Source organism: Giraffa tippelskirchi, chromosome 5 (assembly GCF_054371585.1).
Source record: "Giraffa tippelskirchi isolate mGirTip1 chromosome 5, T2T-mGirTip1v1.2.pri, whole genome shotgun sequence".
Taxonomy (NCBI): domain Eukaryota; kingdom Metazoa; phylum Chordata; class Mammalia; order Artiodactyla; family Giraffidae; genus Giraffa; species Giraffa tippelskirchi.
In genome coordinates, this window is record NC_137279.1 from 187,400,880 (window position 1) to 187,425,973 (window position 25,094).

The 25,094-nt window shown below is 43.2% G+C and overlaps 1 protein-coding gene across 8 annotated transcripts in view; it reads left to right on the forward strand.

The window, feature by feature from the left end:
* TRPM8 (transient receptor potential cation channel subfamily M member 8) overlaps positions 1-25,094 on the forward strand; it is an 89,750-nt gene that overhangs the window by 13,841 nt on the left and 50,815 nt on the right. For 4 of the 8 annotated variants that reach the window (XR_014052321.1, XR_014052322.1, XM_081485734.1 and 1 more), the window contains 7 exons: positions 2,610-2,782; positions 3,609-3,783; positions 5,626-5,693; positions 7,358-7,555; positions 16,831-16,933; positions 18,563-18,681; positions 23,620-23,910. Coding sequence is in view for 5 of the 8 variants with exons in the window: in XM_081485734.1 (XP_081341860.1) it covers positions 2,610-2,782; positions 3,609-3,783; positions 5,626-5,693; positions 7,358-7,555; positions 16,831-16,933; positions 18,563-18,681; positions 23,620-23,910 (1,127 nt within the window). In the remaining 3 variants the exon portion in view is untranslated. Of the gene's footprint in view, positions 1-2,609; positions 2,783-3,608; positions 3,784-4,249; positions 4,462-5,625; positions 5,694-6,554; positions 6,771-7,357; positions 7,556-16,830; positions 16,934-18,562; positions 18,682-23,619; positions 23,911-25,094 lie in introns of those variants that run through there. The other 4 variants (XR_014052320.1, XM_081485735.1, XM_081485736.1 and 1 more) reach the window with 2 other exon arrangements.

A 25,094-nucleotide genomic window follows, 5' to 3' on the forward strand; every position in this document is an offset into this window, starting at 1 on the left:
CTTAAATTCACCAATTGTTAACAATTTCTCGTGTTTGTCTTATCTCTGTCCCTAAATATTCATGTATTATGATTTTAAAAATCGTTGGAGGGATTTCCCTGGTACTCCAGTGATTATTGTTGTTGTTGTTCAGTTGCTAAGTCATAGCCGACTCTTTGCAATCCCATGGACTGCAGCACGCCTGGCTTTCCTGTCCTCTGCTATCTCCATGAATTTGCTCAGGTTCTTGTTAATCGAGTTTTGTTGTTGTTCAGTTGCTCAGTTGTGTCCAACTCTTTGGTGATGCTATCTAACCTTCTCATACAATGGTTAGGACTCTGAATTTCCACTGTAGAGGGCACAGGTTCAATCTCTAGTCAGAGCATTAAGATCCCTCAAGCTGTGGGATGCAACAGCCAAAAAAAAAAAAAAATCCTTTGAGAGTAAATTTTAGGTATCATGACCTTAAAGCACACATTAGCACATGTCTCTGAAGAACAAGGCTATTCTCTCATGTAACTGGTATAACTTTCAAACCTGAGGAAGTTCACATTGACCAATACAGTTATCTAACAAAAGGTCCATGTTTCAATTTTGCTAATTATCCCAACAATGTTCTTCAGAGCAAAAAAAGACTTTTTTTTTTTTTTTCTCCACCTGGATTCCAATCCATTTAGCTTTTCATATCACAGAAAACTGGAAAGCTTTCTTTGCTCTGGAACTATTCTTTAATTTTTTTTGGCCTTTTGGGGCATTTTTGAAGACTATAGGCAACCTTTTTTTTGCAGAATTCCTTTCATTTGAGATTGACTAATATTTCCTCAAGATTTGATTCTGTTTCTCAAAGTCTAATATTTATTTTATTAGTTTATCTAATGCTAAGATTTTAAAAGCTTAATTTTTTTTGTTCATCATGGATTTTTTTTGCATCAATTTTTATATTTATTTATTTGTTGGCCATGCTACATGACATGCAGATCTTAGTTCCCTGACCAGGGATTGAACCCTTGCCCCCTGCAGTAGAAACTTTGAGACTTAACCACTGGACTACCAGGGAAGTCCTTTGAAAACATCTTTATTAAGAATATAAGTTGACAGAACTAAGGTAGCATGTCTTATTCTAGATATGCTTTTTCTTAAAACAAAAAAGAAACTGTAGTTTCTCCCCTTATTTATTCTTAATTTCTTGATCAACCAGATGGGACCACAGCAGATACTTTGTTATGAAACCCAGCAGCTGACTTCCTCACCACTAAATCTGAACATGCATAATGCATTCCTTCAGCAAATACTTCTTAAATGCCTGCCATGTGTCAGAAATTGTTTTAGGTACCAGGAATAAATAGAGTAGAACAAAGCAGACAAAATTCCCCAGGCTGGGGTTCTTCTTAGATGAAGTGAATGGCCGAAGCTGGGGGTTAATTGTCTTCTTGTACTCTGGGTCAGTCACATGGAGAGCTGCTTCATCTCCCATTGCCTCATTTGAAACGGGGGTATTGACAACTGAAATCTGTCTGCAGGAAGGAGCCTGGGTGCCAGGGGGTCTGGAATTCACATCTTGTGAGAACTGACCAAAGGAATAGGATCTGAACGTTTTAGGGACTACATCACATTTACCATAAAATATTGAAAGGACTTTCATGTGGGAGATGACTAAAGTAGCTCCCCGTCTGGAAGACAGTAACAAAACTGGAGAATGGAGACAAAGATGAACAAAAGGACTTTCTAACAGTTGGGGGAGGGGGCTGCCTCGGGACTCCTCAGAATTCAGGGAGACTGGTGGCCAAGCCTTAGGCTAAATTCCTGCCTGGGTGGCACACTGGACTAGGCACATTTTCAAATTTAGATTCCATTATTATATGAAATCATATTTTTTAGGTATTTTGTTTACTATAGTTTTGAAAACAAAACTGTGAAAAACTCTTGGCCTAGCAAGGATCATCAAATAAAAATCTTGAAACACCAGTGTGTAAGCTTGTGCGATTTTAAAGTTAAATCGTAGGCCCCAAGGTCATCCTAGAAGACCCCAAGGACTATAACCCACCAGGCTCCTCTGTCCATGGGATTCTCCAGGCAAGAATACTGGAGTCAGTTGCCATTCTCTTCTTCTGGGGATCTTCCTGACTCAGGGATCAAACCTAGGTCTCCCACATTGCAGGCAGATTCTTTACCATATGAGCCACTAGGGAAGCCCAAAGTTAAATTGTAGGCATCAGGCTCCTGCTAGGAAGATCACTCAAGATCCATGGGGGCGGGAGGTGTGGGAGCAGAGCGCTCCACTTTGCATGATGACATTGCTTAACTTGCTCACCAGCTAAAGGCAGGCACTTATTAGCCATGAAAAGATTTACCCGAGGGGTGGTTAAAGGGACAGATTCCTTGGCCCTGCCTCCCAGAGAGTCTGTTGATGTGAATCTAGAGTGGGGTCTAGAATCTGTATCTGTTTAACCAGCATCTCTTAGACACTCGGACATCCTCTTCTCTTTCCTAAGTCCATGCCGTAGGTTGAGCATAGTCCAAAGTGTGGCCGGCGATGCTGTGTCCTGGTGCTCACAGGTGGGGCTTCTTTAGGGATCGAGCACGGGATGGAAAACTTATTCAGAGCCTCTGTTCTCCTCTCCTGTTGACAGGTGCCTGGATTCTCACCGGAGGCACCCATTATGGGCTGATGAAGTACATCGGGGAGGTGGTGAGAGATAACACCATCAGTAGGAATTCGGAGGAGAACATCGTGGCCATTGGCATCACCGCTTGGGGCATGGTCTCCAACAGGGACACCCTCATCAGGAATTGTGATGTGGAGGTACGGGCAGGACATTAGGAGGTCACACGGGGGAGAGTGACCCTGGCATGGGGCTCTGGGATGCCATCAACTCGTAGGAAGTTGGCCTTACAAGGTTCCTTTGGAACCTCAGGAATTAAAAACAAGGATGACATAATCAAAGGAGTTCTGTGAAGGAGTTACCGATGGATGTTTTTGTTCAAAAAAATTTGTTCCCAGCAAATCCTGTTAGAGTCAGTTCTTCAGTTTTTTATTCTCTGGTACTAAGTCTTATGACAAAGTATCTGTTTAATTGCCTCCTTTCATGATCCCATAACTATGTGCTCCTCAAGAGCTAAGACTCCATTTTATTCATTTTCTAATCCCTAGACCCTGGCATAGGTCTTGGCATGTGATGAATCCTAGACAAATATGTGTATATCAATATCTACCTCTACCATATCCATACACACCAAATATATATGTCTGGACACACACACACACACACACACACACACACACACACACACACACACTTTCCCGAATGCTGTCAGTTTCAATGAATGTATATAAAAGAGCACAGGGCGATGGAACAAGAACTGGATTGGGAATCTGATTCTTACACTGCCACCGATCATTTATGTGACAATAGGCAAGGGATCCAACTATTTTGAGCCTTTATGTCCTCATTTTTAAAATGATGGCCTGAACTATAAGATCTCTAAGACCCTTCTGCACTTAGGAATCTGGAAAGAGGCATCAGTATAGTTGAACCCAAAGAGTCAGCCTTCCGTGAACCTATAAAAATGTCATCAGGCATTTTGGCCAACAAGTAAGCCTCAAAGACAAGTTTCTGTGTGCTTTTCAGGGATATTTTTCAGCTCAGTACATTATGGATGACTTCAAGAGAGACCCTCTGTACATCCTGGACAACAATCACACCCACCTTCTGCTCGTGGACAGCGGCTGCCATGGGCACCCCACAGTGGAGGCAAAGCTCCGGAATCAGCTGGAGAAGTACATCTCCGAGCGCACAATTCAAGGTCAGTGTTTATGAGATGGGACGTTAGAAAAACATACGAACAAAAGCAGCATCAGCATCAGCAATAGCTCCCAATTACTGAGTGAAGCCTGGTAAACCCATCTTATTAGATGCTCTACTGCCAAAGAAGAGCCGTTGTATCTCTTCTTTAATATACTAGAAATGCTTCTGCTCCTGTGATAGGTACCCTCCAATGTGCTGGAACATTGACAAATGCTGCCTTGTCCCACTCTGGTTTGGCAATAAAGAGACCTGCTGTCCATTCTGCTTGACAACATTTAAGACCTGGTAAAATTCACGGTAGCAAATTTGCACTGATGAAGCAATGGGATTTGCTAGGGTAGAAGTGATAAAAAACCAACCCACTGGCTTAACAGTTGGATGATTTACTTCTTTGAATATTGGCTACTTCTCTATACCGTTGTTGTTTAGTTGCTAAGTCCCATCCAACTCTTTTGTGACCCCATGGACTGTGGAATGCCAGGCTCCTCTGCCCATGGAATTTCCAGGCAAGAACACTGGAGTGAGCTGCCGTTTCCTCCTCTGAGGGATCTTCCTGACACAGGGATTGAACTCTTGTCTCCTACTCGTTACCACTGAGCCACCCATAACCACCTAAAACATTGATTTCAAGGGGAGAATGCAGCCATTGAGTGAAAGCCTTTGTTTGCTATGGAAAGTGATAAATACTCTCTTCCTACTGCTGAGATGTTGGTGGTGAGATGTGTCCTGTTGTAGAACCAGATTACCACATACCTAGTGACAGTCTCCATCACAGAGACTTGTTGGAGATAATATCAATCTTTTCTTTTCTCAGTGGGAAGTCTATGGAGGAAGACATTTATATATGCAATCATTTCTCTGGAGAAAACATATGTAAATTTTTCACGCACTTGAGAAAGCATGCTGCTGCTACTGCTAAGTCGCGTCAGTCGTGTCCGACTCTGTGCGACCCCATAGATGGCAGCCCACCAGGCTCCCCCATCCCTGGGATTCTCCAGGCAAGAGTACTGGAGTGGGTTGCCATTTCCTTCTCCAGGGCATGAAAGTGAAAAGTGAAAGTGGAGTTGCTCAGTCGTGTCCGACTCAGTGACCCCATGGACTGCAGCCTGCCAGGCTCCTCCGTTCATGGGATTTTCCGGGCAAGAGTACTGGAGTGGGGTGCCATTGCCTTCTTCAAGAAAGCATAGGATTATGCAAATGAGTGAAAGTGTAGTTATTGTCAGGATAAATTTGAAGCTGGCTTAATATATATTCAGTTCAGTTCAGTCGCTCAGTTGTGTCCAACTCTTTGAGACCCCATGGACTGCAGCACACTAGGCTTCGCTGTCCATCACCAACTCCCAGAGCTTACTCAAACTCATGTCCATTGAGTCGGTGATGCCATCCAACTGTCTCATTCTCTGTCATCCCCTTCTCCTCCTGCCTTCAATCTTTCCCAGCATCAGGGTCTTTTCTAATGACTGGGCTCTTCGCATCATGTGGCCAAAGTTTTGGAGCTTCAGCTTCAGCATCAGCCCTTCCAATGAATATTCAGGACTGATTCCCTTTAGGATTGACTGGTTTGATCTTGCAGTCCAAAATATTTATTAGCAAAAGTCAATCGTTAACAGACTCTAGCATTTTAAATATTAGTAAAAAATTGCAGTGTGACCCATGTCATGCTACTACTGGTTTGGAGCCCAGAGATGATCCATTGTGATCAACTGATTGTCAAGTTCGTTAGGGCTGCAGCCAGCACCCCCAACCTGGGCTCAAGGGGCACAAGTGGTCCACCACTTCCTTGAGGCAGGTGAGTATTTCTGATGAGCCCAAAATATATTTTATGTTTTATATTTTACAGATTCCAACTACGGTGGCAAGATCCCCATTGTGTGTTTTGCCCAAGGAGGTGGGAAAGAGACTTTGAAAGTGAGTCTTGGTTTGGTTTTCCAGAAGATCAGTCAACAAGTTTGCTCAACCAGTTTGTATTTTCAGGGCTTTGGGGGCTCACCTAACCTAATCTGACTACTTTCTTTTCTGCAGCAAGTAGGTAGCATTTTTCCAGTCACATGGTGTGTTGCCCTAACAACACACTTATGTTGTTTCCTCAGCTGAGAAGATTTAGGAAGAGACTTTGTAGCAACATGAATAGTCTGTGTACTTACTGTTGGGTTTGGCCATCAACCCTCCAGATAGGAGGGTTTGACATGAACTCGCAAGACTCAGGGATGGTAACCAACACATATGTTGGAAAATCATGGCCACCCTGTGATCATACACACCTAGAATTACATGAAATTTCTGGCAGAGTTAGTTGGAATTATAATCTAATGCTTCTCTTTGTTTATTATTTTCTGTAACAATGATCCATTCATTTATTCCTTCATCAGCAGGTATGTACTAAGTACCTTTTTTGAGATCCGTTGTTGAGAACATTGTTAAATAAAACTTTTTCAGGGAAAGACTTTTCAGAGAAAAATTAGAGATTTTTTTTCAGTGTGAAATAGTATAGAAATGTTGAAGAGGCAGTCACATTAAAGAGGAAGAGAGATGGAGAAAAAGTAGTTGAAGATGGTTGCCTTTATTACCACTCAGATTTTAGATTTAGAATTAAGGTTTCCAGAAAGGTGCTGCCAGTCTAGAGGATCGCATTCCTATAGAATTTCCCTCAAAGTCTGTTCAGGTAATTCACAACCCACAGATGCTACAGGAGAGAGGAGAGAGGAGAGAGGGAAGAGAGACTTCCCACTGAGCTCTCCATCGTTCAGCTCACTCTTCTGTCACCCTCAGTCCCACCCCAGCACGGCCCCGATACCCACCTTTGGCGCAGGTAGGGAGGTGAAGACGGATCCAAGCCTGATCTGATGAAGGCTCCACACTCTATGGGCAACATCTTCTCTGAGGGAGACAGCACTCCTGGCTAAAGGAAGGGGCTTCACAGTGTCCTATGCTCACGTGTACGTCACTTTGTCTTGTTGTCAAGTGATTAAAATTCTTAAGACCTGATTCCCCTATGCTGTTCTCTGTGGTTTTTATCAAGGAAATAAAACTGTGGTAGGTGTTTATCCAGAAAGCAAAATATATTTTTCTTTTATTTTCATAAAAGGAGAAAAGAAAATTATTTGAGGAGGGAAACATGTGAGTCAAAAAGTGTGCCAGCTTCTGGGAAGGTATTTTCATGCCTTAAAACAGTGCATATTATTCACCTCTGTCAGATAAGCCATCAATGACAATATTGAATACCATCTAAAGAGCTGTCATTCAAATCTATGATGTCAATATTTGGAATGATCAGTTTTGTATAGAGGGATATTTTAAAGCACTTATTTATGGAAAACTTGCCAGCCGCACATGTCCCTACTATGGAATTTGATACTAACACAAGACGTAAGACAACTGGCTTACATTTCTGATTGTTAAAGCGGTTGCAATTATTTGCTTTGCTTCTGATTGAAAATGAACCTCCCCTGCTCCCACAGAAGGATACAGTGCAGAGATGTGTCCATGTGATTTGTTCACCGGCTTGATTAGAGCCTCGATCCTGAGCCGGGTTCTGTTGATCCTCTGGTCGACCCTTACCTCCCTTCTCGCAGGCCATCAATACCTCCATCAAAAGTAAAATCCCCTGCGTGGTGGTGGAAGGCTCGGGGCAGATTGCCGATGTGATCGCGAGCCTGGTGGAGGTGGAGGATGTCCTGACGTCATCCATCATCAAGGAGAAGCTGGTACGCTTCTTGCCCCGCACGGTGTCCCGGCTGCCTGAAGAGGAGACCGAGAGTTGGATCAGATGGGTGAGCTGCAGGGGGGCAAGTCCACGGGAAGGGAGGGGGTGGGCGCCTTCACTGCCAGCCTCTACTAGCAGCTCTGGGTGTTTATACCTTCTCAGTGACGTTGAAACTGCACTCTGGCTCAAACCAGGTTTTTTTCTTGGAAACTGAAGCTCACATACATTAAATGACTTGCCTAGTCTCCATACCTCATAAGGTGTAGCAGATGGGGCTTAAATTCCAGTCCGCCTGTTTTCAAAGCTGATACTCCTTCTTTCATACCCTGACAATAAGCGCTGGGCCTCTGTGTCTTGTATCAGCTTCGGGGGGTGAGGGGGTGGGGGCTGGGGGCTGGGGGTTGAAATCCTTGTGATGATGTTTTAGAAATGCAGATTCTAAATCAAATCTGTATCTAGTGGAGAAGCTGTTACTACAGAAAGATTGCCTTTCTAAGTTAACTGGCCTGTGATTCATTCATAATCTCTTATCTTTCCTATTGGATCGTGTAAGAAATGTGTACTGATTGAAATATCTCCGGCTTCTTATTGCTAAGCCTGTAAAGTATTTTAACGTAGTGCTGTGCTTTCTCACCTTTCTCTCTGAATCATGACTGGTGTTGACTTGAAATGACTTTCATCTTGTTGACTGTTCAGTTTGTGATAGAGTTCACATTAATAGGAGTGGCGACGTTCCCGTCAGCTCATCAGAAAATGGCCTTCGATGTTCGGGTATTCTTAGGAGCATGTGCTGCCACTTGGAAAGTTTTCCATAAAGGAAACAACAGAATGTAGACAGCAAGAGTGATTTTAATCATGGAACCCATTTCATCATTAGAGTGAAAAGTTGAATTTAGTATAAATAATTTTTATAAGTTCTTTAATTAGCTTGGTATTTCAGCAGCATTTCGTTGTGGAAGCACCTCGAAGTGTCAAATTTGGCAAACTGAAATCTTGGAGTAGTGAAGACAATCTTGCTCATAGTAGCATTTGTCATTATGTTTTTTCTTTTGTTGAAGCACAGTTGATTTGCAATATTGTATTCATTTCAGGTATACAGCAAAGTGATTCATATGTATATATATATGTATATATATATATATATATATATATGTGTGTGTGTGTGTGTGCTGTGCCCATTTGCTCAGTCATGTCTGACTCTTTTGTGACCTCATGGACTGTAGCCCACCAGGCTCCTCTGTCCATGGGATTTTCCAAGCAAGAATACTAGAGTGGGTTGCCATTCCCTTCTCCAGGGGATCTTCTCAACCCAGGGATCAAACCCTCATATGCTACATTGGCAGGCAGATTCTTTACCACTGAGCCACAGGGGAAGCCCATATATATATACACACACACATATATGTGTATATCAGTTCAGTTCAGTCGCTCAGTCATGTCTGACTCTTTGCGACCCCATGAATTGCAGCACGCCAGGCCTCTCTGTCCATCACCAACTCCCGGACTCTACCCAAACCCATGTCCATCGAGTCGGTTATGCCATCCAACCATCTCATCCTCTGTCGTCCCCTTCTCCTCCCACCCCTAATCCTACCCAGCATTAGGGTCTTTTCCAATGAGTCAACTCTTCGCATGAGGTGGCCAAAGTATTGGAGTTTCAGCTTCAACATCAGTCCTTCCAATGAACACCCAGGACTGATCTCTTTTGGATGGATTGATTGGATCTCCTTGCAGTCCAAGGGACTCTCAAGAGTCTTCTCCAACACCACAGTTCAAAAGCATCAATTCTTCAGCGCTCAGCTTTCTTCACTGTCCAACTCTCACATCCATACATGACCACTGGAAAAACCATAGCCTTGACTAGACGGACTTTTGTTGGCAAAGTAATGTCTCTGCTTTTAAATATGCTATCTAGGTTGGCCATAACCTTCCTTCCAAGGAGTAAGCGTCTTTTAATTTCATGGCTGCAATCACCATCTGCAGTGATTCTGGAGCCCAAAAAAATAAAGTCTGACACTGTTTCCACTGTTTCCCCATCTATTTCCCATGAAGTGATGGGACCAGATGCCATGATCTTAGTTTTCCGAACGTTGAGCTTTAAGCCAACTTTTTCACTCTCCTCTTTCACTTTCATCAAGAGGCTCTTTAGTTCTTCTTCACTTTCTGCCATAAGGGTGGTATCATCCGCATATCTGAGGTTATTGATATTTCTCCCGGCAATCTTGATTCCAGCTTGTGTTTCTTCCAGCCCAGCGTTTCTCATGATGTACTCTGCATAGAAGTTAAATAAGCAGGGTGACAATATACAGCCTTGACGTACTCCTTTTCCTATTTGGAGCCAGTCTGTTGTTCCATGTCCAGTTCTAACTGTTGCTTCCTGACCTGAATACAGGTTTCTCAAGAGACAGGTCAGATGGTCTGGTATTCCCAACTCTTTCAGAATTTTCCACAGTTTCTTGTGATCCACACAGTCAAAGGGTTTGGCATAGTCAATAAAGCAGAAATAGATGTTTTTCTGGAACTCTCTTGCTTTTTCAATGATCCAGCAGATATTGGCAATTTGATCTCTGGTTCCTCTGCCTTTTCTAAAACCAGCTTGAACATCTGGAAGTTCATGGTTCACGTATTGCTGAAGCCTGGCTTGGAGAATTTTGAACATTACTTTACTAGCATGTGAGATGAGTGCAATTGTGCGGTAGTTTGAGCATTCTTTGGCATTGCCTTTCTTTTTGATTGGAATGAAAATTGACCTTTTCCAGTCCTGTGGCCACTGCTGAGTTTTCCAAATTTGCTGGCATATTGAGTGCAGCACTTTCACAGCATCATATATATATATGTGTATATCACATATATATCACACATATATCACACATATATCACATATATATCACAGCATCACATATATATATGTGTGTATATATATATATATATATATATAAATATATACAAAAGCATATGTATGTGCATGCATGCTAAGTCACTTTAGTCATGTCCTCTTTGTGACCCTATGGAGCATAGCCTGCCAGGCTCTTCTATCCGTGGGATTCTCCAGGCAAGAATACTGGAGTGGGTTGCCGTGCCCTTCTCCAGGGGATCTACCTGACCCAGGGATCAAACCCATGTCTCTAATGTCTCTTGCACTGGCAGGCAGGTCCTTTACCACTAGGGCCATCTGTGAAGCCATATATATATATATATGTAACTTTCTTCTGCAGATTCTTTTTCATTATAGATTATTACAAGATCCTGAATGTAGTTCCCTGTGCTAAACAGTAAATCCTTGTTTATTTTATATGGAGTAGTGTGTATTGGTCTTTGTCATTATTTAAAGCAAGCATGAACAAATCAAAGTCTTGTAAATAGTGAGAAAAATCAAGCCCACCGTCTAGGCTACCAGGTACTCTGTATTAAATTAATGAACAGTGAGACCCTCTTGGCTTTATTTAATTTCACATGACTGCACAGTTAGGTGATGATCCAGGGAAGGTACAGCAGGATCAAAGTGACCAGGACACAAGCCCTTTCTGGATTAAGCTTCATTACTAAGACTCAGAAGATGCAGCTGCTTCTTCTTCCTATACCTGAGAGTCTCTGTTGGTGCTGAATGATGCTCTGTCCAACAAACGCTCATGTGATGTTCCTACTTGAGGTACTGTGTTTCGCAGATTTTGCTAAAAAGGGTAAAGCTGGTGGTTTTCTGTGAAAGTTCTTGCTGGGATTTGCTTGTATCTTGTTCAAGTCCAGTTGAGGTGACCAGAGTGGTATCAGCTTCATTGATGATGAAGGCCAAGTTGAAAGATGCGGCTTAGGGGTGCAGCCACCACAGACCTGCTTGTGCTGAGCCCCAGAATGCGGCAGATGAACCCACCCAGACAGAGGCAGCCCTGGAGGATTGCTGGCCCGCTGTCAGGCAAGGCTTGTGGTGACAGCTGACGCTAGAGCGCTAGCACCCTGCAAGGAGCAGGTCCCAATGCAGAAGCAGGAAGGAGCTGGCTGGGCAAGGCCGGAGTTGTCAGTTGCCTGTGTCACTCCCAACCCTGAGCCAGAGGAGGTAGTGCAGTGGTGAAGAATCTGCCTGCCAGTGCAGGAGACTCAGGAGACATGGATTCAATCCCTGGGTTGGGAAGATACTGTGGAGCAGGAAATGGCAACCCACTCCAGGATTCTTGCCTGGAGAATCCCATGGACAGAGGAGCCTGGGGGTCCACAGTCCATGGGGTCATAAAGAGTTGAACGTGGCTGGACATGCACACACACAAACACCCTGAATACCCAGGAGCCTGAATACCCAGGAGCCTGGTTTGAATAGCATGCCCTCTGTGTGAAAATATGTGGGTGAGAGAAATATGTATAAGCCACGGTGGTTATTTCCAGTTCCCCATATATTCAGACCTAAACAGCTTGAGTCATTCCAAACATATCAAGGGAGCAACCCCAAAGTATAGAAACAAACCTAAGACATTGTGTGTTGAGCAACGTCCTCAAGGTAGTTTCCTGTGATGGACGGAAGAAACTCAGTGGTCAGTTCAAGGGTGCTCGCAGACAAAGGAATAGACAACTCTTAACTCACCCATCAGAGATGGCCCTGGGTCCATTCCAGTGACTTTCCTCTTATTCCTTATGCCCATTGCTTGTAGAGTCCAGACAAGGTCATGTCCAAAGGGCCATGCCACTGTATGGGTCCCCATACCCTTTATGAAGGATATTTTTTAAAGTTTTTTTTGATATGGGCCATTTTTAAAAAAGTCTTTATTGAATTTGCTATAATATTGTTTCTGTTTTATGTTTTGGTTTTTTGGCTGCGAGGTATGTGGGATCTTAGCTACCCAACCAGGGATTGAATCGGCTCCCCTTACACTGAAAGGTGAGGTCTTAACCAGTGGACCACCAGGCAAGTCCCTTTGTGAAGGATTTTGATTTTCTCCTTCAAGAAAACTGCTTTGGAAAGTCACGTGAAGCAGGCTAAATGTCAGACACATTTCACTTTCTATGATTATACTGCCCTTTCTGGAAAGCATATCTAATTCATATTCATATGCTGATGATTTATCATAATTATAATCATGTCAATCAGAAGACATACATCAATAATAAAAATTAGCCTGGCATTTTAATTATGCACTTATATGGGGTTTTGGCAGTTGGTAGAGATTTCCCAAAAGACAAAGCTCAAGAGTGGAATTATTAATTAATGAATGTATACATTCAGTCAAATATTCATTGAGCAAGCTCTGAGGGTAATTGTGGGTGGCCTCACTGGTCATGTGGACAAGCATCCCCTAAACCTGGCCTCACAGTTTCTCATCCTCCTCAAGAGACCCCATGTATTTCCCCACTGGGACCAGGCCCTCCTCCCCTACCAGGCCTCTCACAGTTCTCCACTCCGCCTACTCCCACCTTCTCAAGAACTTGACCCTTCAGGGTCTCCCAGCCTGCCAGCCAAGCCGGTATCATTCATTTCCAACACTTGCATTTATTCAGTAGTTATTTATTGAGCACATACTGATGCCTGATCCTGGAACAGACGTTTCAGAAAGAAGAGGACGCAGCAGAGAGTGCTTGTCCTCAAGAGAGAAAACAGACACTGGAAAAAACAATTCCTGTTGAGTGATTACAGTGCAGTGCAGTGTTCCATTTCACACCAGGAAAGGGAGTTCTGGAGAAAGGTAGAGGCGTGGTTGACTGGACTTGAGCCAAGGGAGCCTGGCCTGGTGTGGGAGGCCTTTCAGCGGAGGGCTTCTCAGAGGAGGTGACGTGGGAGCTGAGATCTGAGTGATGGGTGAGGGTCAAGGCTGAGGGCTGGGCTTGTTTGGGACACAGCTTCTGAGACTCAAGGTAAGCACGGCTCCCCAAGGGACTGAAAGATGGCGCTGAGGGTGGATGCTTTTGGGTGGAAACTGTGGGACTTAGGAGGGGCCAGGCCAGGGAGCTCCTTGAACACTGTCTACCGCTTTTGGTCTTGTTCAGGTGTGTCAGGAAGTCACCGAGGGGTTTGAGGCAGGGTGAGGTGTGATCTGAGTATGTTTCAGTTGAGCTCACACAGGCTGCAGTTGGGGTCAGGATCCTAGCGGGCCGGGCGCCCCTGCAGAGTCTCTGGGTTCCATCCATTTGCTCTGTATCCATGTTCATCTCCTTCCTTTGCATTCCGAAGGAAAAGTTGTCTCGGCCCTTCTGTGCTGCCTACCCCCAGCTGGCTCCAGAATCTTGGGACCTGGACCCCTCTTCACCTATCATTTCTGGCCAGACCCCTTTCCTTTACATGAACAAAGGCTGCCAGGGTGGTGTGATGACCCTTCCCTTCCTGCCGTCAGCCCCTCTCCCTCTCCGTCAAGCTCACTGCAGTCTGTGCTTTCCTGCAGTTTTCATCTACTTCCTCATCACCCTCAGATGTCTTTTGAACGTAGCCCTCGGACACCACCTTTCCCAGGAAACTGCAACCTTAAGTCACCTCCTAAAGTCAAAATTCAAGGGCTCTCCTTTTTTCTTTTTAAAAAATTGAACTCTAATTATAATACTGTGTTCTATCAGGTGTACCGCCAAGGGATTCAATTATATATATGCATATATAAGTATATGTACTTATTGTTGATGTTGTTCAGTCACCCAGTCGTGTCTGACTCTTTGTGACCCCATGGACTGCAGCACGCCAGGCCTCTCTGTCCTTCACCATCTTCTGGAGTTGGCCCAAGTTCATGTTCATTGGATCCGTGATGCTGTCCAGCCATCTCATCCTCTGATGGCCTCTTCTCCTTCTGCCCTCTATCTTTCCTAGCATCAGGGACTTTTCCAATGAGTCAGCTGTTCGAATCAGATGACCAGAATACTGGAGCTTCAGCCTCAGCATCAGTCCTTCCAGTGAATATTTAGGGTTGATCTCCCTTAAGATTGACTGGTTTGATCTCCTTGCTGTCCAAGGTAATCTCAAGGGTATGCTCCAGCAACACTGTTTGAAGTCATCAATTCTTTGGCATTCTGCCTTCTTTGTGGTCCAGCTCTTACAGCTGTACATGACCACTGGGAAGACCATATCCTTGACTCTGTGGACCTTTGTTGGCAGAGTAATGTCTGTTTTTCTAGGTTTGTCATCACTTTCCTGCCAAGAAGCCATTGTCTTCTGATTTCATGGTTGCATCACTGTCCTCAGTGATTTTGGAGCCCAGGAGGAGGAAATCTGTCTCTACTTCTGCATTTTCCCCTTTTGTTTGCCATGCAGTAATGCAGCCGGATGCCATGATCTTAGTTTTTTTAATATTTAGTCTTAAGCCAGCTGTTTCACTTTCCTCCTTCACCTTCATCAAGAGGCTCTTTAGTTCCTGTTCACTTCTGCCATTAGAGTGCTATCATATGCATATGTGAGGTTGGTGTTTTTCCCGCCTGTCTTGATTCCAGCTTGTAACTCATCCAGCCCGGCGTTTCTCATGATGTGCTTAGCATATAGGTTAAACAAATAGGGTGGCAGCAGACAGCCCTGTCCTACTCCTTTCTCGATCTTGAACCAGTCAGTTGTTCCATACAGGGTTCTAACGGTTGCTTCTTGACCCACATAGTGGTTTCTCAGGGGACAGGTAAGATGGTCTGGTATTCCCATCTCTCAGCTTTCCATAGTTTGTCATGATTTACATGGTCAAAAACTTTAGCATAGTTGATGAACAGAGATAGATGGTTTTCTGTATGTATATATATAAGAATAAGAATATATGTACACACATATTTTTATGTAAAGAATATGTATATATTATTTTTCAGATTCTTTTCCATTATAAGACATTACAGGGAATTCCCTAGTGGTCCAGTGGCTAAGACTCTGCACTCCTAATGCAAGGTTCAATCCCTGGCCAGGGAACTAGATCCCACATGCCACAACTAAGACCAAGAGCAGCCACATAAATAAAAATAAATATATGTTTTAAAAAAGCAAGACATTACATATAGTTCCCTGTGCTATTCAGTAAATCCTTGTCATTTGGACAATCCTTGTTGTTTTATATTTAGCAGCATGTATCTGTTAATCCCATACTATTAATTTATCCGTCCCCTCCTCTTCCCCCTTTAGTAACCGTGAGTTTGTTTTCTATGTCTGTGAGTCTGTTTCAGTTTTCTAAATAAGCTTATTTGTATTATTTTCAGATTCCACATATAAGTGATATATAATTTGTCTTCCTCTGTCTTATTTCACTTAGTATGATAATCTCTAGGTCCATCCATGTTGCTGCAAATGGCATTATTTCATTCTCTTTTTATGAACAATATTCCATTGTGTGTCTGTATGCACCACTTCTTTGTCCATTTATCTGTTGATGGTTGCTTATGACTTGGTTATTGTAAGTAGTGCTACTATGAACATTGGAGTGCACATATCTTTTCAAAGCAGGGTTTTCATCTTTTCCGAATATGTGCAAGAACACATATATAGCCAGCCTGACCTGAGGCTTCCCTCTCTGCCCAGCCAAGACTCTGTAGTTCCAGATCTTCTTGTCCAAATGTTGCTGGGAAAACCCACCACCACTTTGAACTCGGTGTAACCACAGCCAGACTCACTTCCTCCTCTAGAGGGAGCTCTTCACTTTCAAGCTCCCTCCAAGCTGGCTTGAAACCTTAGAATCAGGCGCTCTGCCTCTCCCCAGGCTCTTTTTTTTTTTTTTTTAAGTCTCTTATTGAATTTGTTATAATATAGCTTCTGCTTTATGTTTTTTAGGGTTCGTTTTGGTTTTGGCCGTGAGGTATGTGGGGTGTTAGCTCCCCGACCAGGGATCGAACCTGCATCCCACCACTGGACTGCCAGGGAAGACCCTCCCCCGGCTTGTGAATCTTACAAAGTGTCTTAAAATTAAACATTACAGAATATCACAAAGGAAAATATAGAGAATCCCTCATCTCTTTATTTAATCACCATGTTGTCTTGGCTTTTATTCACATTGAATTTTCCTTCCTATAGTCTAAGCCCTTAGGACCACACTTGGACAATTTCTGTGGTTTTTCTGTTGTCTTTTCCTGATTTATTCACTCATTCAATGATTGAGAGCCTACCGTGTGTCACATACACACACACTCACACTCACCCCTAGTCACTGAGTCTTGCAGCTTTCTGATAGATTCTTTTTGATATGTGTGCCCTTATAGAAGCAGTGCTTTATGCTCATTGTGGTCAAGAACTCACTCTTCCAATTTAGAAATTAGATGCTATAATGGGCACTGTAGAGGAGGGAAGGAAATCTGAAACATTCCTATAGGTGGTCTTTAAAAAAAATGGAGCAAGACATTCCTCACCAAAAGAGAGAGAAGTTTATACTCCTCGGGCCTGAAATCAGTGGGCTGACAATTTTGCTCTTTAAATCTTGCCAGCTCAAAGAAATTCTCGAAAGTTCTCACCTATTAACAGTTATTAAAATGGAAGAAGCAGGGGACGAAATTGTGAGCAATGCGATCTCCTATGCGTTGTACAAAGGTGAGTAAAAACAGCTCTTCTAGAAATGTGACTTTCTGTGGCTTTTAATGGCTGGCATTTATTTTTTAAACAGCTTTACTGGAAATATAATCTTTAATATAATCTTTAATTTTGATTATCATAGGTTGAAAGTTAGAATAATTATTATTGACCTCCTTGGATGTATGTATTTAATAGAACAAAAATTTTTATGTCATTAAAATACTGGTTAAATATGATCACAGTGCTTTCCAAAGAATTGTCTCTAGTAGTGGTTTAAAATGTTTTTTTGAGCCTCAGACACCTGGGAGAATGTGATAAAAGCTATGGACCTTTGTCCTAGTATTCCACATCTATGTACACATGCGCACATACACTTCACACACACAGATAATTCTGCATTCAGTTTCAGGGGCTAACACACCTCCTGAAGCTTGTGAATGAACCTCAGTGTTAGATCCTCATGTGTGAACTTTGCTTCCTGAGAATCCCATCCAGGTAGAATTACCTGAGGTAAATACATCTTTGACAAAGACTGTGCGGAATTGAGCCACCTGATTAATATCTGTAAGGTATGCAGAGCAGGGCAAGGCACCTCAGAAGTGCATCTTAAACATTAACTATTTTTTAGAAACATTCTTGTTGTACTTGTCAGAAATTTGGTTGTAAGGATATTTATTGAAATGAAGCTACATCTGTAGAGATATATAGATACAGAAAATAATAGCTCTGGAAAAGACAAGTAGAACATTGTTATAATATAGCTCTTTATTTCATAGATTTAGATATAGTATAAGTCAGATGTGGCCCTGGAAATGTAATGTTTATGGAATCTGAATCTACAGGAAAATATCAATATACCATAGTTACACTGTTCGGAGAAGGCAATGGCACCCCACTCCAGTACTCTTGCGCGGAAAATCCCATGGACGGAGGAGCCTGGTAGTCTGCAGTCCTTGTGGTCGCTAAGGGTCGGACACGACTGAGCGACTTCACTTTCACTTTTCACTCTCATGCATTGGAGAAGGAAATGGCAACCCTCTCCAGTATTCTTGCCTGGAGAATCCTAGGGACGGCGGAGCCTGGTGAGCTGCCGTCTATGGGGTTGCACAGAGTCGGACACGACTGAAGCGACTTAGCATAGCATAGCATAGCATAGCATAGCATAGTTACACTGTTAGGATATGGAATGGAAAGATATTATCACCTAAAGTGATCCTCATCATATACTTTGGGACATAGACAATATGGATAAGAATCAGTGAAAATAAAGTGTCAGTGAAATGACAGGTCTGAGTGTCTGATTCTTTTTTTTTTTTAAAGATTTTTTTTTGACCTGGACCATTTTTTAAGAATCTTTAATGAATCTGTTATAATGTTGCTTCTGCTTTATATGTTTTGGTTTTTTGGCTGCAAAGCATGTGGGAATCTTAGCTCCTCGTCCAGGAATTGAACCCACATTCCCCTGTACTGGAACATAAAGTCTTAACCACTGGACCACCAGTGAAGTCCTTCTAAGTGTTTGATTCTAAGAGAACATGTTTAGAATCTCCTTTGACAAATGGCTCTGATAATTGGCTGTATGGAATAGTTCTGATGCTCTTGTTTCTGGGTGTTTGGTAAGCTGACTTTTCCCCTGTCCTCTTACAGCCTTTAGCACCAATGAACAAGATAAGGATAACTGGAATGGGCAGCTTAAGCTTCTACTGGAGTGGAACCAGCTGGACATAGCCAATGATGAGATTTTCACCAATGACCGCCGATGGGAGGTAAATAAGAAGCCCTCCTTGGTGATTCCAGTGGCAGATCTAGTCCATTTCTTAGAAGGCCTTTGAGGTTGAATCTTGAAATGGACGTTCTATCTGGTGCATCTGTGTTGCTAAGCCTCACTTTCTTCATCTGTTCTTGCTGTTGTTTAGTCGCTCAGTCGTGTCCGACTCTTTGCGACCTCATGGACTGCAGCACGCCAAGCTTCCCTGTTCTTCACTGTCTCTAGGTGTTTGCTCAAACTCATGTCCGTTGAGTCGGTGATGCCATCCAACCATCTCATGCTCTGTCACCCCCTTCTCCTTCTGCCCTCAATCTTTCCCAGCATCAGGGTCTTTTCCAGTGAGTTGGCTCTTCACATCAGGTGGCCAAAATATTGGAGCTTCAGCTTCAGCATCAGTCCTTCCAATGAAAGTTCAGGGCTGATTTCCTTTAGGATTCACTGGTTTGATCTCCTTGCTGTCTGAGGGGCTCTCAAGAGTCTTCTCCAGCACTTCTTCATCTGTAGTATGGGATAATAACATTTACTTCGTAGTTTGATTGTAAAGAGATAATAAAACTAAATACACTAATGTAAGGTAACATCAAGCCACCAATATCATCTAAAGTTTACAGCTTTTCAGCCATGATGTGAGAGGCAATTCTCCATCTGGGTGTAGAGGTGAAGATTTCCTCTTGGGGGAAATATATGCTCAACAGCGATACTCATTTTGTGCCCTACTCCATCTTCCTAGCCAAATTCTAATGAGAAAATTATCAGACGTGATTTGCATAAGAGACAAATAGAACAAGTTGATTGAAGACATACAATGAGTATCGTAGAAAATCGGGCCTCCCTCAGGCAAACCTGTGCCTCCAATGTGGAAGTTGTATGTCCAGGAAATCTATATTTTTTTCCAGTAAGCTGACTTTTCTCATTTAGAATTATTTTTTTTACATTTATTCAGCTGCACTGAGTCTTAGTTGCAATATGCAGGATCTTTAGTTTCAGCATGGGAACTCTTAGTTGCAGGATCTAGTTCCCTGACTAGGGATCGAACTTAGGCCCCCTGCATTGGGAGCACAGAATCTTAACCACTGAACTACTAGGGAAGTCCCTCTCACTTTGAATTTGATGAGAGCTGCAAGGCTACACTTTCCAGCAGCAACCTCTTATATACAACTAAACTGAGACCCACTTCAGGAATTCTGTTTCATAGGAACAATTACAAACTGTCACACTTGGATCTACATGGCAGGAGCTTCTTTGTTTTCAGCTCTTCAGTCATTGCTGGGCAGTGAGAATTTCATTTTATATGTGTATAACAGTACAAGGCATGTGTATTTCATAACTTTGTATCCTTCCCAGTCAGATTCAGAAAACACTTTTAGGCCCATCATCATATAATCAAAGATGAAGAATTCATTTATACTAACGTGATCAATTTTAATAATAGAATACAAATAAAGTCATGGCTTATGGACATTTAAATTATTCATTTCTTTAGCAAACACTATCTTTGTTTGGTTTTTGCAGTATAATGAACCCTATCTCATATGGCAACAAGCGTTGAGTTAGTTGAGGGAAAGTAGAATTGCAAGTAGATTTGGTTAATTGATTCATAAATGAACCCATGTGTGTGAACTGTCCTATTTAAGTGAGGTTAGATGGTACAAATAAACATAAAGTTGGGCATACGTTGAATTGATAATTTAATTTTACTAACTTAGATAAAGATAGTTAAGCATGAAGTGTCTATTGGTTGAGAGAATGGACTCTGGAGCCAGCGCATCTGCATGACTTAACCTCTGCAAGTTACTTAACCTTTCCATGCCTCCATTTCCTTGCACAGTGGTGAGCTGGGGGTCAGCTCATACTGTTGTTAGCAAAAAACAAAGTCGACTGCTAAAATTTGTAGGGATTTTTGAGTCGGTTGTTAAATATAGTCATTAAAAATCAAATAATATAAACTTAGAACTAAATAAATTTTATTACAAACAAAGGCAACACTTAATCAGTCTCATCCCTTTCTAACTATTTTACTACATCTGCTATGATCTAGCCTCGGGAAGCTATGTCTGTTTTATCTGTGTGCTGGAAACACAGTACCTGGTACTCTGTGTCAAGACCCAATCGTGCATTCAGTGATATCACATGAAAGCTGAAGACTGGCCGTGGTGGGAACATTTACACCATAGTAATGGGCAAATGCCACAAATCAGGGCTTATTTTCTTCTAGAGAGTTGGTTATGACGTATTTACCAGCATACTACTGCTCATTTAAAAACGGAGATGGTAATTAATAGCAGTACCTACCTCATTGGATTGATACAGTGTTTAAATCAGATGTTTCCAAAGTGCTTAGAACATGGGCATCTATTAAGTCCAATATAAGTCTTTGTTGGAGAAGGCAATGGCATCCCACTCCAGTACTCTTGCCTGGAAAATCCCATGGACGGAGAAGCCTGGTAGGCTACAGTCCATGGGGTCGCTAAGAGTCGGACACGACTGAGCGACTTCACTTTCACTTTTCCCTTTCATGCACTGGAGAAGGAAATGGCAACCCACTCCAGTATTCTTGGCTGGAGAATCCCAGGGGCGGGGGTGCCTGGTGGGCTGCCGTCTATAGGGTCGCACAGAGTCGGACACGACTGAAGTGACTTAGCAGCAGCAAGTCTTTGTTTAAAAATAAATAAAAATCTTTGGAATAATGGTAATATTTGTGTAACCTCTTATACAGCACAAAGCAGTTTCACTGTGCTAGTTCACTTGACCCTCACGCCAACCATCCCAGGGATTATCTCATTTTGATGGTTAATAAGCCAGGGCTCCATGGGTACCACGGTGGGGGGGGGGCATTCTGATGGCATTTTGGGGGCCTGCTCCGAACTTGAATCTCTAAAGGCACCTTGACCCGTGTTACCTCATTTCATCCCCACAAACACCTATTTAACAGATGAGAAAAATGAGGTTCAGAGACACAGTCTCATTCAAGGTTGCACATAAGGTAAGGTAATGGTAAAACCAAGCTGTGGAAAAAAAGGCATGTCTGACTTTGAAGCCGTTCTCTTTCCCTGTGTACCAGGGGTTCTGGAAGAGTGATCCCTGGAGCGGGGATAGCACAGGCTTAACTGGGGAGCTGGTTAGCAGTGCAGATCATCAGGGCATCCACCGCTTTCTGCCTCTGTCCCACTGGCAGCCACAGCGTGGGGACTCAAGGGCCCCTTGGCAGTTCCCTCTGCAGGCAACATGTGATCCTCCTGAGACCAACATCAGAAACAGAAACCGCTAATGCTGCCCTTGGCTGGGGATATTCCCCTGAACCGGGGCTCAGACACGTCAAGTGAGGAGAGTGGACTGGGTGGGTGGCAAGGAGACATGTGGGGGTTCGGCGCTGCAGCGCCCAGGCTCCTGGAACTGTCCCCACTGGCTCCAGCTGATGGTTCTCCGTGGGGTCAGATCTTCTGGTGTTTACTCGCGAGTTAGTCACTCCTTCATGTCTGACTCTTTGCGACCCCATGGACTGTATGTAGCCTGCCATGGGATTCTCTGTCCATGGGATTCTCCAGGCAAGAATACTGGAGTGGGTTGCCATTCCTTGTTCCAGGGGATCTTCCTGACCCAGGGATTGAACCCAGGTCTCTTGCATTGCAGGTGGATTCTTTACTGTCTGAGGCATCTGGATTTTAATGCTGGAATTGTGGATTTTTATGAACCATCTAATTTTGTATTAATTAATTTTTATTGCAGTATAATTGCTTTATAGGACTTTATAGTGGTTTTGTAGGACTTCCCTGTTGCTCAAATGGTAAAGAATCTGCCTGCAATGCAGGAGACCAGGGTTTGATCCCTGGGTCAGGAAGATCCTCTGGAGAAGGGAATGGCAACCCACTCCAGTACTCTTGCCTGGAGAATCCCGTGGACAGAGGAGCCTGGTGGGCTACAGTCCATGGGGTTGCAAAGAGCCAGACACGACTGAGCAACTAACACACACACATAGTTGCTTTACAGTGCTGTGTTAGTTTCCACTGCACAGCAAAATGAATCAGCTGTACATATACATATGCCCTCCCTTCTGGATTTCCTTCCCATTTAGGACAGCATGGTGCATTGAGTTCCCTGTGTTACGCAGTATATTCCTATCAGTTTTCTATTTTATACATGGTCTAATTGTTGATGTTGGCAACTGAATCAAGCTGTAAGAAATATTGGGTTGGCCAAAACATCCATTCAGGTTTTGAACTTTTGGCCAACCCAATACTAAGAAGGACATTGGGAAACAGTGGTGTGATGGGTGGACCGCTGGTTTGTGCCCGAAGAATGTATTAATTATCTTTATTAAGATTTTCAATAAGCTTCTATGGGAGAAGACTTATTAGGAGCCCAGATAGAGATAAAGGGAAATGATAACTGGGTATCACTGTCAGGTGTTCCCGTAACTCATGGTTTTTTAACATGGCCAGGTGTTTGCCTCATGGTGTGTGAAGGGCAGCAGGGTGACCCCACGGCGCAGACGGAAGAGCTGATTGGTGGTTGGCTCATGATGGTGTCTACTGTAGACCTCAGAGAAATGGTGTGAGCTGGATGGCAAGTTCCCTGCCCGCTAACAGGGCCAGTGCTTCCTCTATACCAGACACTGGGATCAATTCTTGATCAATGTCATCCCTACACGGTGTCATTATCTCCACTTTACCATAGCACGAGGCCAAGTCCCATCCAAGCCCACATCTGGATGATTTCAGATTCCACCACGCTGCTTCCTTCTCCTGCCTCAATGCTTGAGCTAAAATCCAACACTGTGTTACAACTGTAAAGATAAATTGTATTCCCAAAGCAGAGCTGAAAGAGAAGCTGATGATCCTGTTACTTTGTGGTTGAAAACGCGATGTAAGCTGAGAAAATGCCTTGCTTCTTTAATTGGATTTAGGGTGTGCGTTCTCTCTCTGCTCTTTCTCCTCAGTCTGCTGACCTTCAGGAAGTCATGTTTACAGCTCTTATAAAGGACAGACCCAAGTTTGTCCGCCTCTTTCTGGAGAATGGTTTGAATCTGCGGAAGTTCCTCACCAACGACGTCCTCACTGAGCTCTTCTCCAATCACTTCAGCTCCCTGGTGTACCGAAACCTGCAGATCGCCAAGAATTCCTATAATGACGCTCTCCTCACATTTGTCTGGAAACTGGTTGCTAACTTCCGAAGAGGCTTCCGGAAGGAAGACAGGAATAGCAGAGATGAAATGGACATAGAGCTCCATGTATGTACCGGGATGGTTGTCTGCCTGAATTCTCTGGTCTCTTGAGTCTTCCTTCAAAAAACTCTCTACCTCTCTAGATTCCTACTCCCTACCTCATCACCATCATGTAGTCAACATATTGGATTTGTTAATTTTTTTTCCTACTTCAACTAGCAAATCCTATTGAGATAACAAGTGGTACATTTTCTTGCTTTATTCTTTGTGCTATATTTACAACTAGTTATTACAGTGTTTATTAATTGCCAAGGTTGGTGTGATACACTTTCTGAAGGCATCTAATAGAGAACAGGCAAACAAATGGCAACCTGTTCATGCCTTAGCCTTTTGGACGTGATCTGCCTAAAATAGTTCTGTGCTACCCATGCAAAAGACTGGAACTGCCAAGTTTTCATTTGTGAATGAAAAGGGAAGCGAATCTTTCCAAAAGGATAATCCTGGTTTCCATTTGAGAGGATGTTATGTCTGTACCACTTATGTTCTTTCAAGATTTTCTACCTAAAGGACAGGCAGGGCCAGTTTCCTGCACCTGCAACTCTTTGCTGAAGGCTTGCTCTGGTCAGAGCCCACTGAGGGTCAAGTTAGTGTACAAATACCCCAGCAACCTTCCTGCTCAGAGGGGATAATTCTGAGGCCTGTGTCTTACACTGGCCCCTAGAGTTGCCTAGTGGGATTCTTGTTGTTTAATTGCTAGGTCATGGCCAACTCTTTGCAGCCCCATGGACTATAGCCTGCCAGTCTCTTGTCCTTGGGATTCTCCAGGGAAGAATACTGTAGTGGGTTGCCATTTCCTTCTCCAGGGGATCTTCCTGACCCAGGGACTGAACCCACATCTCGTGCACTGACAGGCAGGTTCCCACTGAGCCACCAGGGAAGCCCCACTTAGTGGGATTAGTTTCTGGTTATTTACCATGATAACCCGTTGGTCCTTTCTTTTCTAATCTCATTTCCTCAACCTCCTAGTGGTTTTCCTGGAATCACTTCTCAAATAAAATGCTTGTCTCAAATCCTGTTACTTTTGGGAAAACTCAAGCTAGGTCATTATGTTTTATAGTTCTAGAATTTTAATATATGTGTGTGTTGCAAAAATCTAAATGAGCTAGGTGTTTGAAGAAGTTGGAAGTGTTTAAAAAGCTGTTTGATTCTATTTATAGCGAAACTCTCCACAGTATCCATAACTGTGCCAG